This window comes from Spermophilus citellus (genome assembly GCF_964194105.1).
Source record: "Spermophilus citellus genome assembly, chromosome: 4".
Taxonomy (NCBI): domain Eukaryota; kingdom Metazoa; phylum Chordata; class Mammalia; order Rodentia; family Sciuridae; genus Spermophilus; species Spermophilus citellus.
Window position 1 is genome coordinate 96,718,573 of NC_138185.1, and position 14,335 is coordinate 96,732,907.

The 14,335-nt window shown below is 37.9% G+C and overlaps 1 protein-coding gene across 4 annotated transcripts in view; it reads right to left on the minus strand.

The window, feature by feature from the left end:
• Positions 1-9,661: 9,661 nt before the first annotated feature.
• Positions 9,662-14,335, minus strand: part of ATP10A (ATPase phospholipid transporting 10A (putative)) — a 187,926-nt gene continuing 183,252 nt past the window's right edge. For 2 of the 4 annotated variants that reach the window (XM_081291318.1, XM_081291319.1), the window contains 3 exons: positions 14,183-14,287; positions 13,641-13,828; positions 9,662-13,496 (listed from right to left, as the gene is read on the minus strand). In XM_081291318.1, coding sequence (XP_081147444.1) covers positions 12,878-13,496; positions 13,641-13,828; positions 14,183-14,287 — 912 coding nt within the window. In that variant the 3' untranslated portion in view covers positions 9,662-12,877. The remainder of the gene's footprint in view (positions 13,497-13,640; positions 13,829-14,182; positions 14,288-14,335) is intronic. The other 2 variants (XM_081291316.1, XM_081291317.1) reach the window with 2 other exon arrangements.

A 14,335-nucleotide genomic window follows, 5' to 3' on the forward strand; every position in this document is an offset into this window, starting at 1 on the left:
TCCACTTTTCTGTTTCAGTCTGACATTGGCAGACCCATTGCTTTGTTTCTGGTAGGGGTGCCGTATGGCAATAGTAGCAAGCACATGGAGTTGTTTAGCTCATGAGTCAGGAAGCAAAATAGAGTAGAGGAAGGGTCTGGATCCCACAGTCCCTTTCAAGAGCACATCTCCAGGGACCTAAAGACTTGCTACTAGGCCCCACCTCCTGAAATCTCCACCGAGTCCAACCACATCACTCTAGGAAAAACCTTTAACATATGGACCTACCCTGAGGGGACATTTTTCCAAACCACAGAGGACTTACTTCTCCAACACAGGGAGTCCACAAGATTTTATGAGAGCTGGAGGACAACAGCTAAGTTGAGTCAGTAAGGGTTATCTCTTTTCCTTTAGTGATGCATGACATGGACAGCCCAGCTAATTTGGGTTAACAATGATTCATTAGATAATTATTAAACAAGTCACTCTGCTGAACCCCAGACTGTATGCTCAAAGAGTTTATACTCTGGGGAGGAAGACAGGAGTGCTTGAGCACAAAGAAAAAGTGATGCAGCTCATAAAGAAAGTGAGTCTGGGTGTCTGGGCATCAGAGAGGCGAGAGCACACTTCTTGCTGAGGTGAGATGGATGCAAGTCATCTGAAGAGGAGATATTTCTAGGATTCTGAAGCCTCAGACAGACGTAGGTCTATAATGTTGGAGTGCTGCAGGTACAGAAAACAATGAAGCTGCCAAACCAACATGACCTATCTGTTTTAGAAAGCTGTTAAGAGAAGTTGAGTTTTATTTGTAGACAATACATTCAGGAGAGCAGGAACCAATTTTAGTACAAAAGTATCCTGAGATATCTCTTTTTTTACAATACAGATAAACCTTAATAAGATTCTACATTAACTTTTTCAATTATATGTCTTATAAATATTTTGATGTCTGTGAGTATGATTTAAAAAAGAAAAAGTCATACCCTGGCTTTTTATAGAGCAATTGGTTCCTGATTTTGGAGCTCTTTTAGGTCCTTGGCCCCAGAAAGTGGACTCTGGATAAAGAAATTTGTGTATAGAAAGATTCCTGGGAAATGTCCTTGGGGACACCCCTGAGGGAGCATGAAGGAAACAGGACTGAGCAGCAGGAAGCTTTGAGAATGAAGTCATAACTAAAGACTTGGCTGATTCTTGCAGGAGCTTTGAGCTGGAGGACCTTTATGGATTTTTCAGAACTAAAGTCCTGGTATGCTTGTATAAATCAAGATGAGCATTGAAAAGTAGGGAGAAAAGGTGATCTTGGGAAGGCAGTCTGACTAACCTACGGCAATTTCCTATCTGGGTGACACTTCATAGCATCTCTGATAGGAGCTCAGCTTTTTTTTTTTCTTTTAATGTGTGTTACTATGGATGGAACCCAGGGTCCCATGCATGCTAGGCAATTGCTTTACCATAGAGTCACACTCCCAGCCCCTCCACATTAAATTTTTTTATTCTAATTTGTTATGTATGACAGCAGAATGAATTACACGTCACGTTACACATATGGAGCACAATTTTTCATATCTCAGGTTGTACACAAAATAGAGTCACACCATTTGTGTCTTCATACATGTACTTAGGACAATGATGTCCATCTCATTTTACTATCTTTCCTAACCCCATGCTCCTCCTTTCCCCTCTCTCCCTTTTGCTCTATCTAGAGTTCGTCTAATCCTCCCATGCTCCATCCCAACCCCATTATGAATCAGCATCCTTATATCAGAGAAAACATTTGGCATTTGATTTTTTGGGATTGGCTAACTTCACTTAGCATTATATTCTCCAAGTCCATCCATTTACCTGCAAATGCCATGATTTTATTCTCTTTTAATGATGTATAGTATTCGGTTGTTTATGTATACCACATTTTCTTTATCCATTCATCTTCTGCTGGGCATCTGGGTTGGTTCCACAGTTTAGCTATTATGAATTGTGCTGCTATAAACATTGATGTGGCTGCTGTTTCTTTATGTTTATATATTTAAATGCATTTAAATTTTTTTAATTTTAATTTTTATTTGTTTTAATTAGTTACACATGACAATACAATGATCTTGACATATCATACATTTGAATCAGATGGGGTATAGTTTCTCATTTTTCTGAGTGTACAGGTTGCTAAATCACATTGGTCATGCAGTCACATATATACAAACAGCAATAATAATGTCTATTTTTTCTGCTATCCTTCCTTTCCCCACTTCCCCTCCTCTCCCCTCCCCTCCCATCACTTCTCTCTACCCAATCTAATGTGACACACTTCTTTTTTTTTTCCCCCTCACATCGTCATACATATATTCTGTATCATGATGAAGGTCTCCTTCCATCTTGTGGCTGCTGTTTTTAAGTCTTTGGGTATAAACCGAGGAGTGGGATAGCTGGGTCAAATGGTGGTTCAATTCCTAGTTTTCCAAGGATTCTCTGTACTGCTTTTCACATTGGCTGCATCAATTTGCAGACCCACTAGCAACGTATGAGTGTGCCTTTTTCCCCACATCCTCTCCAACACTTATTGTTATTTGTATTCTTTCTTTTTTAAAATACTTTTTTAAGTTGTAGATGGATACAAAACCTTTATTTTATTTATCTTTATGTGGTGCTGAGGATCGAACCAGTGCCTCATGTGTGCAAGGCAAGTGCTCTACCACTGAGCCACACCCCCAGCCCTGTTATTTGTATTCTTAATAGCTGCCATTCTGACTGGAGTGAGATGAACTCTTAGAGTAGTTTGGATTTGCATTTCTCTAATTGCTAGAGATGTTGACCATTTTTTCATATATTTGTTGATTGATTGTATATCATCTTCTGAGAAATATCTGTTCAATTCCTTGACCCATTTATTGTTTTTTTTTTTTTTTTGGTGTTAAGATTTTTGAGTTCTTTATATATACTAGCGATTAGTGCTCTATCTGATGTGCATGTGGTAAAACTTTGCTTCCAAATGTAGGCTGTCTATTCACCTCACTGATTGTTTCTTTTGCTGAAAAGAAGCTTTTAGTTTGAATCCATCCCATTTATTAATTCTTGATTTTAATTCTTGTGCTATAAAAGTCTTCTTAAAGAAATTGGGGCCTAATCTGACACGAAGGAGATTTGGGCCTACTTTTTCTTCTAATGGGTGGAGTGTCTCTGGTTTAATTCCTAGGTCCTTGATCCACTTTGAATTGAGTTTTGTGCATGGTGAGAGATGGAGTTTAATTTCATTTTGTTGTATATGGATTTCCAGTTTTCCCCAGCACCATTTGTTAAAGAGGCTATCTTTTCTCCAATGTATGTTTTTAGTGCCTTTGTCTAATATAAGATAACTGTAGTTATGTGGGTTAGTCTCTGGGTCCTCTATTCTGTACCATTGGTCAATTTTGGTGCCAATATTATGCTGTTTTTGTTGCTATTACTCTGTAGTATAGTTAAAGGTCTGGTATAGTGATGCCACCTACTTTACTCTTCTTGCTAAGGATTTACTTATTCTGGGTCTCTTATTTTTCCAGATGAATTACATGACTTCTTTTTCTATTTCCATATGGAATTTCATTAGGATTTTTATTAGAATTGCATCAAATCTGTACAGTGCTTTTGGTTGTATGGTCATTTTGACACATTAATTCTGCCAACCCAAGAAAAAGGTAGATCTTTTCATCTTCTAAGGTCTTCTTTAATTTATTTCTTTAGCATTCTGGAGTTTTCATTGTAGAGGTCTTTAACCTCTTTCATTAAGTTGATTCTCAAATATTTTATTATTCTTTTTGAGGTTACTGTAAATGGGGTAGTTTTTCTCATTTCCGTTTTAGAGAATTTGTCACTGTTATACAGAAATGCATTTGATTTCTGGGTGTAGATTTTATATACTGCAACTTTGCTGAATTCATTTATTAGTTCTAGAAGTTTTCTGGTGGAATGTTTTGGGTCTTCTAAGTATAGAGTTATATCTTCAGCAATTAGCACTAATTTGAATTCTTCTTTTCCTATCCATATCTCTTTAATTTCTTTGGTATGTCTAATTTCTCTGGCCAGTGTTTCAAGAACTATGTTAAATAGAAGTTGTGAAAGAGGGCATCCCTATCTTCTTGCAGTTTTTAATGGGAACACTTTCAATTTTTCTCCATTTAGAAAGATGTTGGCCCAGGGTTTAGCATAGATAGCTTTTACAATGTTGAGATATGTTCCTGTTATCCCTTGTTTTTCTAGTGTTTTGAACATGAAGGGGTGCTGTATTTTGTTGAATGTTTTTTCTGCATCTATTGAGATGATCATATGATCATATTATCTTTAAGTCTATTGTTGTAATAAATTACATTTATTGATTTCCATATGTTGGACCAACCTTGCATCCCTGGAGTGAACCCCACTTTATCGTGGTGCACTATCTTTTTGATATGTTTTTATATTTGATTTGCCAGAATTTTATTGAGAATTTTTACATCTATGTTCATTAGAGATATTGGTCTGAAGTTTTCTTTCTTTGAGGTATCTTTGCCTGGTTTTGGAGTCAGGGTGATACTGGTCCCATAGAATGACTTTGGAAGTGTTCTGTCTTTTTCAATTTCATGAAATAATTTGAGGAGTAATGGTATTAGTTCTTTGTTCATGGTCTTGTAGAACTCAGCTGTTTATCCATCCGGTCCTGGGCTTTTCTTGGTTGGTAGGCTTCTGATGGCATCTTTTATTTCATTGCTTGAAATTGATCTGTTTAAATTGTGTATATCACCCTGATATACATATGACTCTAGAAAATTTTCAATGACTTTGATATTTTCTACTTTATTGGAGTACAGTTTTCAAAAGAATTTCTAACTATCTTCCGTATTTCTTTAGTGTCCGTTGTGATATTTCCTTTTTCATCACATATGTTAGTAATTTGAGTTTTCTCTCTCCTTCTCTTCATTAGCATGTAAGAGTTTGTCAATTTTATTCATTTTTTCAAAGAACCAACTTTTTGTTTTGTCAATTTTTTCAATTGTTTCTTTTGTTTCAATTTCATTGATTTCAGCTCTGATTTTAATTATTTTCTGTTTTCTACTAATTTTGGTGTTGTTTGCTTTTCTTTTTATAGGGCTTTGAGATGTAATGTTAAGCCACTTATTTGTTGACTTTTTCTTCTTTTAAGGAATGAACTCCATGCAATGAACTTTGCTCTTAAAAATGCTTTCATAATGTCCCAGAGATTTTGATATGTTGTGTCAGTGTTCTCATTTACCTCTAAGAATTTTTTAATCTCCTCCTTGTTATTTTTTGCAACCGATTGTTCATTCAGTAGCATATTATTTAGTCTCCAGGTGTTGGATGTAGCTTTTATTTTTTATCATTGTTTTCTAATTTCATTCCATTATGATCTGATAGGCTGCAGGGTAGTATCTCTACTTCTTTGCATTTGCTAAGAGCTGCTTTGTGGCATAATATATGGTCTATTTTAGAGAAAGATCCATGTGCTGCTGAGAATATGTATTCACTTGTTGAAGGTGAAATATTCTATATATGTCAGTTAAGTCTAAGTTATTTATTGTATTATTGAGTTCTATAGTTTCTTTGTTCAGCTTTTGTTTGGAATATCTATCTAGTGGTGAAAGAGGTGTGTTAACTTCACCCAGAATTATTGTGATGTGGTCTGACTCCTGAACTTGACAAGAGTTTGTTTGATGAATGTAGATTCTCTATTCTTTGTTAAGTCTTGTTGGTGTATGGTTCCCTTGAGCAGTATGTGGTGTCCTTCTTTATCCCTTTTGATCAACTTTAGCCTGAAGTCTACTTTATTTGATATGAGGATGGAAACCCCTGCTTGCTTCTGCAGTCCATGTGAGTGATATGATTTTTCCCAACCTTTTACCTTCAGTCTGTGAATGTCTTTTCCTGTAAGATGAGTTTCTTGAAGGCAGTATATTGTTGGGTCTTTTTTAAAAATCCAATCTGCTAGTCTATGCTTCTGATTAGTAAGTTTAGGCCATTAACATTCAGGGTTATTATTGAGACATGAATTATATTCCCAGCCATTTTTGGTATTTAACTTGACTTAGTTTCTCCTTTTATTAGTTTTTCTTTTAATGTAATCCTTCCCTCTGCTGATTTTCATCAGTTTTTCATTTCCTCTTCATGGACTATTTTGCTGAGGGTGTTCTGTAGTTGTAAATTCTTTCAACTTTTGTTTATCATGGAAGGTTTATTTCATCATCAAATCTAAAGCTTAATTTTGCTGGATATAAGATTCTTGGTTGGCATCCATTTTCTTTCAGAGCTTGGTATATGTTGTTCCATGATCTCTTGGCTTTGAGGGTCTGATTTGAAAAATCTGCTGAGATATGAATTGGTCTCCCCCTATATGTGATCTGATTCCTCTCTCTTGCAGGCCTTTAAGAGTCTGTGTTTATTCTGTATAATAGGCATTTTCATTTAATGTGCCTTGGTGTAGATCTGTTGTGATTTGTACATTTGGTGTCCTGTAAGCCTCTTGTATTTGATTTTCCAATTCATTCTTCATTTTTGGGAAATTTTCTGTATTATCTCAGAGGAGAGATTGTGCATTCCTTTGGTTTGAAACTCTGTGCCTTCCTCTATCCCAATAACTCTTAGATTTGTTGTTTTGATGCTGTCCCAAAATTCTTGGATGTTCTGTTCATGGTTACTTACTATCTTCACTGTGTGGTTAACTTTATTTTCCAGATTGTACACTTTGTCTTCATTATCTGACGTTCTGTCTTCCAAGTGATCTAGTCTGTTGGTGATGTTTTCTACTGAGTTTTTTATTTGGTTTATTGTTTCCTTCATTTAAAGGATTTCTGATTGTTTTTTTTTCCAGAGTCTCCATCTCTTTCTTGAAGTAATCTTTTGCTACCTGTATTTGCTCTCTTATCTCTTTGTTGGAGTGATCAGTTTTTGCCTGTGTTTACTCATTTAGGTCATTCTTTAATACACAGATCATTTTATTATGAACATTCTGAACTCCTTCTCTGACATCTCATCAACTTCACTGCCCATGGGATCTGTTACTGTAGTATCCTTGTTTGTTTGGGGCACTTTCCTCCCTTGTTTTTTTTCATTTTGTCTGTGTGTCTTTCTTTCTTGCAGTATGGATCTGAGATATTGCAGTTTCTTTCCTATAATCTTATAGTATCTGTGTAGATTATCTGAACCTCACCTAGATGCTGGGCTTCCAGACCCTGCAGGTATCCCACAATGGATACTACTGCACTAAAGGTATTGACAGCAATAGGGGAGGTAACTCGAGATAGCAATGGAGGTTCCCCAAGATGGATATAAGATCTTTCAAAAATGGGGCTGAAATGGTAGGCCTTTCACTGGCTTTGGTATGCCTGCTCCAAGATTTCAGGTGCTTCTAGGTCCGTCTCTGCACAGGTGGGCAGAGGCAGATCTGGGCCAGGCCTGAGCTCTGGCAGGTGTCTACAGGTGTCCCCAGCCCCTCAACATTTTTACTATTACTTTTATTCTTCTAACTAGAATGACCTATCATCAAAGAGTAGAATCCTAGAACTAAAATGACTTCATTATTTATTTACTAGGACTAATTTTACAACTTCCCCATGCAGTAGCCTCTACCTTTCAACAATAGACAGGACCTAGAAGCAGCTGAATCTTGGAGCAAGCATCTCAAAGCCAGTGAAAGGCCCACCATTTCAGCCCCATCTCTGAATTTTGGGATTCACAGTTACTCTGTGGCTAACAGATCTAATTTGTGACATTCTCATACCTAGTTTCCACTATGCTGTTTTTCAATGATTAGGATCCCAAATCAAATGTTGATGGAGATTTTTTTAAAAAATATACTCAATAGTCAGGTCCACATAGGCATCCAGTTTAAGTTGAAATATCCTATGGTGTGGTTTTAATAGAGTGTCATACCCATTACCCCCAAGTCCTGTATATACAATGTGATGAAGTTTGTTGTATCTTGGTTCAGCAGATATGTACTCAGAGTATAACACATACCAGGCTTTCTGTTAGGCATTCAATTATGTTTTAATGAATTAAACATATAGTAAATTATGTCTAATCGTGTTGTCATGAAGGAGCTCTTTCATGATGTTTCCCTCAATGGATGATGTATTTTGGATATATGGTGTCTGATATTTGTATTTCTTGAAATTACTACCATAACTTCAGACATTTACTCAAATTGTTTCACCACCACATATAAGATAAAGAACATTTAAATCCACAATTATTTTCTTCTGATTTAGCCCCCAAGTGGAATTACTGGGTCAAGGAGAATGGATATGTTCAAGATATTTTGTTCTACATTGACAAATTTCTTTCCAGAAGCCTAGTTCCCACTCAAACAATATCAGTGCTCATTTCATTAGTCTTTGGCCAAAAAGTGACTTGATATTTGCTTTATTGATTCATAGTGGTTATTTGCACCACACAACTCTTTTCCATATGCAAGACACTTTCCCCTAATGGGTTTGGCCTTTTGATTTTCATTTCATATTCAGAATACGTGAAATACTTTAAATGCAAATGTCTTTCCTCTTTGGGGGTTTTAGCCATCATTTCTTAATGGGAGAACCATCTTCCCTGTTCCTCAACAAAGCTCCCACTCTGGGACTGACCAGGGGGATCCCAGGGCCTAAGCAAAACCATGGTCACAGCTTTTTATGCTTCACTGCACTATGGAGCTGAAGGGGTTTGCAGGAGCAGTGTCCTGGGCTCCGATTGGTAGATCCACATAATAATATAAAACAGAGTGGCCCATTTCAAAAGGGGCAAAAATGATGCTAAGAAGGTTGAGGCAGGAACTTCAGGCACAGTTCATTGGCTGTGGGAGATGAGGTTGGGGTATATTCCCTAAACCCGAGGTTGGCAACATGTTAGGAGTTGTCCCAAGTGCCCAAGGGAGTCCATCTTCTCCAGAAGTCTGAGGCTACTTGATTATAATTTCTTCTACTTATACTATGACTTTTGATTTCAAATTTAAAATATTAATTTGTTTGAATTTTCATATATAAAAAATGAATTATCTTTCTATATCATTGGCTAGTTATCCATGTATAAATTTGTAAATATTTTTTACTGGTTCTAGGTCCTGTCTATTGTCGAAAGGTAGAGGCTACTGCATGGGGAAAGTTGTAAAATTAGTCCTAGTAAATAATTTATGAAGTCATTTTAGTTCTAGGATTCTACTCTTTGATGATAGGTCATTTTGAAAAAACAATCTTAATTACATTTAGGTTTGCTTCTAGAATTGGGCAACACTTCATTCTATAAAATACAAGCATTCCCTCAATGACTTTTATTTGTTGGGATTTAAATGTTTTTGCTGGTATATGCTTCCAGTGAAACTCTAAAACCACTTTGTTTATTTAAGAAACACCTAAACACAGAAAAAGAAGGGGAAAAAAAAGCTACAGAAATTGTTTGGAATGCAACACGTTTACAATACTTATTTCTTAACTTAGAAAAGAGTCATGTTTTTATAGTTAAGACTTGGTTGGATTTCATCTTCCTAAACACTGGTGAGATGCCTTTATATTTATTGAAATTATTCTTCAGTATGTTAGGCATTTTTTTTTTTTTTGGCATTGGTGTTGTATTGGTGAATGAGATCTTTCCAAGCCTCTCTTCTGGTTTGCTATGGCTCTATACAAAAGCTGTGGTTTGTTTCCTTTATAGTGGGTCAATTTATTTCCTGCTTTCATTAATTTTGAGATCCTTTTAGTTTATTCATTTGAATTTTCCAGGTACACAATCATATTATGTATAAGTAATGGTAATTTCAGTCTCTTGACATTCTAATGTTGATTCTTTTAAAAAATTCATCTTATTTGCCTTAGCCAGAATTGCTAGTAAATATCAAATAGTAATGAGTTGTAACAAGCAATTTTTCTTAACCTCTTTAATTTTTTTAACATTTATTCTTGCATTCATTCAACACTTACCAAACACATTCAAACTACTAGATTCTGTGCAAAGTGATGAGGACACAAGGCAAACAGGACATAATGCCTGTCCTCCAAGAATTTTAATTGAATTGTTTTTGACTTTGAACAAACTATGCTGAACAACATTAAATAACTAGTCCAGCGATTTTGTTCCCAAGAGCAGAGCCAGCCTTAGATAGCCAGGCTTCCCATTTTTTTTAAGTTTATTCTTTTTAGTTATACATGACGTAGAATGTATTTAGACATATCACATGTGGAGTAGAACTTCCCATTTTTGTGGTGGTACATGATATGGAGTTACACTGTTCATGTATTCGTATATAAACATAGGAAAGTTATGTCCAATTCATTCTACTGTCTTTCCCATTCCCAATTGATTTTAGATTTGTTATTAGTATTTGGTAAGATAATCATAAAACTCAGTTCCATTCATGTTCAGTTGAATCACACTTGGTTGTGACAGATTATTATTGTAAATTTCTATGAATATTCCACATCCTACAACGCAGCTGTCAATGCCATTTACAATGTTTATTTCTTTAAACTGGTTTTGGTAGGCATATTCCCAGGGCCCCTGCCTGGATCACTCTATTACCTAAGATGATGTATCTACAGATAAGAGATATCATTTGTAGAAAGGGTAGATTGTAAGGAAAAGAATATCTGGAACCTGGGCATTTTAAAATCTCAGATATTCAGGTTAATATGATTATGGATGGATACTTTGTGCTGATGACCATTAGCTTAATTCAGGAAATAGTAGAGTGTGTACCTTCCTAAGAAGATTCTTTTCATATGCTCTACCCTAAAGACAATTGAAAGGCATCAGGAAGGGAGCAGGCAGGGTGAGGACCACTGCCATCTTTGGCCCAGCAACACTGGCTACTGAAGCTGCCTCCAGTCTCCCTTGTGTCTCTCCATCAAACAGGACCCAAATATTCCTCTGAATGTCCATGCACTCATGCAGTCCAGGTACTCTGGCAGTTCCAGCAAGAAAACCTCAAAAAGACACACTCTCATCAAAATGGCAATAACTGGTTTTAAAGCTGCCATGCAATCTATACAGGGTGAGGCTAAGGAAACCCAGACTCAGCTTACAACGTGTATAGAAGTGTCCTCTCCCTTCTGCGGACGATGTGATATGTGGATATGATCAGGGATGACTCCAGCAAATGTATCATCAAGAACAGAGGCAGACTTGGAACAAAACTAACCCCACCCCTATCCCCCAAAAAAACTAAAGGAAGAGATGAGGGGGAAAAGCCCTGTGTCTCAAGTCATTCTGCATTGCTGAACCAGATTACCTGAAACTAGGTATTCTATAAAGAACAGATTTATTTTCACAGTTCTGGATGCTGGAAAGTTCCAAGGTGCTTGTGTTTGGTGAAGGCTTTTCTTGCGGCATGTTCACATGGCAGAAGGTATAAGGGCAAAAGAAAGCCAAACCCTGCAAACCTTTTTGATAGGGACAGAAGCCTCATGACCTAAACATCTCACCCAAAGACCCCACCTCCCAACACAGTTGCAGTGGGAATTAAGTTTCTATTGTAGGAATATTGGAGGATACTTTCAAACCACAGCACCCTGGATTCTGGTTTGATGAGTCCAATCACCTGGAGCCCATCCTCCTCAGGACCTGCAGACAATGAGCTATGCCTTCCCTTTCATTTTGACCAGAATAAAGTATGTTTTCTGGTACTTGTAATGAACCACACTGATTGGATAACTAGAAATTCTTCCCCAAATTTCACTGTCCTTTTGTTCTTTTTTCATTGCTGTACTTGGCAGTAGGTGTCCACATGAGCCAGAAGTCCTGATAATTTAATCAGATACCCTGCTTATTTCATAGCTTCATTACTGAGCAGAGTGGTCATGACATTAATGACTGTCTGACAAAGTTGAAATAAAGGGCTCAGAAAAGAATCCCCAGTAGATTTTTTTTAAAGAATCTTTCCCCCTTCTTTTTCTCTTTTTAGAGGGACAGAAATAATGGCTCATCAGACAAATGCCTGAAGATAATTGCTCAAAACATCTAGCCTCTTGGCAGAAAGGGTTTGGATAGTGCTGATGGCCCCAGTCCAGGAAGCTGAGGTATAAGGAGCTGTGCAGTGACAGGGTAGTGTGTCTCTGAGCTGTTTTCTTCATAGAATCTAAAAGGAAGTTCCCCGGAGTATTCAGAACACACTCCATTAGGTCATATATTAATACTTCATATGACTGTGGTGACTGGACACAGTGTCTTTGCAAAGTGAAGTTTGTTTATTGCTTGTGATGATCTTAACAGGCAAAATATTACATAGGGCCGTCATACCTACAAGATCTTTTACAAAGTGCCTGCATTGAATTGAGCATCAGAATAAACTTCACACATGAGTTTTTCTTGAGTTCTCACTTTCTCCTTCATGGGTAAAGCAGAGCCACAGTCCTTCTGGGTTGGTAGAAATGGAAGCCAGTGGAGGGATATGTCCTGGGAGTTCACATGCCCTACCCTCTATCACCTCTCCTCACTGCCATCCATGTCCACACCCACCCAGATTCACTGGGCTTAATCACAAGAGTGTATTCGGGGAAAGCAAGGGTCACGCATGTTGAAGAAAATAAGTCCTATTGCCTTTTCTTACAAAATGAGATGAAAAAATAAATTCAAAGACACTTTTTAAGTGTCATTCTTCTTTCAACTTTATATATATATATATATATATATATATATATATATTTATATATTTATATGTTAAAGCTCTTTATTTTTCTTTTCAATATACTCTACTTAGAACTTTAAAAAATAAACTTTCTTTTTGGTACCTCTTGTTTCCTGTGTTAACCTTTGAAACATTTAAAAATATATCTCCCTAGAACTCTTCTGTGCAAATAATAAACATAAATAATATTAATATCTACGTTATATATATATAAAAGGCCATTTCAAGGTTTTCACTGTGACTTTCTGCTGCTGTCCCTTGAAGGTGATCCTAGAAGTAGTCTGTGGCCTGTCCCTGTAAGCCATGTAAGTCCTGATCTGGCTGTGGGGGGCTGGGCAGGAACTCTCCATCCTGCTTGTCCATGTGTAAACTATTTCTGGAGAACTGGAAGACACTTCCCAGCCCACTGACCATTGAGAGGGAGGAGATCCAGTTGAGTGAACCGAAACTGGGCAGGTTGAAGAGGGACGAGAGAGGGGGTTCCTGGCTTGTACTGGTGGGTTTCCTCTTGGAGTCCTCAGGACACGCTTCTAAAACAGCCTCCACTGGCCTGGAGGATCCCGGGGCCTGAGCATCCAGTCCCTCCTGCATGGTGTCCTCTCTCAATGGCATGCTTATGTCCACTGTGCTGAGCTCCCTGCTGGTCTTTAGGGAGCAGGATGGCTGCTGTGTGTTCTGAGAAGCTTCTGAGGCACAGTCCTTGGAGAGGGTCTCAGAGGGACTCATGGTCATCCCTTCCGAGAGCTCTGTTTTTGGGTCTCCAGGGAAATGTTTCTGAACTAAGATTTCTTTGGGAGTTTGGGGTTTCTTGGGAAATTTCTTGGCTGACTGGCGTGCCAGCTGAAGTTGGGTTGGGAAGAGGCTCCCCTGGAGGGCTTTGAAAAACAATCTGGAAAGAGCACATGAGAAAAGAAAATCAGATACTGCTACAGGTACCTGTTTCCTGAGACTACTCACACAGGGGGAAATGCACAGCAATGCACATGCTCTGTGTACTCACTTAGGACTCAGAGACACCATCTCTGATACCCACCTGGGCAGCAATGCAGTGATAGGTGCTATGAGGCAAATCAAGTAGAACACGGGGTCTCCCAGTAATGTGTGCATGGTCCAATAAGGGTTAGATGGAGGATAACATGTTGCACAGGAAGCATTGTAAATCAAAGCCACGGTGAAAAATAAAAAGATACTAAAGACACAAGCTGTCCAGTTGAGCCAGGTCTAAAGGAAAAACAGAGAGGGGTTTTATTTCAACTTAACAGTGGCAAATAAACCCCAACAGTCATCAGTGAGTGGAGGTGATGTTCTATGATTTTAGTAAAAACTGGAGTCTTTGTCATGGGTGGCTGGTAGGGCTTGGTGAAACCTCAGAAGCTTGTGGACCAGCCTGGGACAGGGGCATAGGGGCAAGATAAGAAAACAAGACAGTGAGGAATGTTCAGAAGTGTGGGCAGTGGGCAGTCTGCTTAAAAAAAAAAAAAAAAAAAAAAAACTATATCTCATGGAACCTGCTGGAAGTGTGGGGTCTGCAACATGAGGGCCCCTTTGGGATGTGACCATGTCTACGACTCTTACCCAGGTTCTGGTTTCAATACCCAGGTGCAGCAGGAAAGTGAACAGTGCGATTGCTGTGATGGGGGTTCCCCAAGTAAACATGTCCACATCTGAGTCATAGTAGGCCTGAAAGACAGCAGTGTACCATGTCTGTGGGTCCCCAGATGCAGCTGA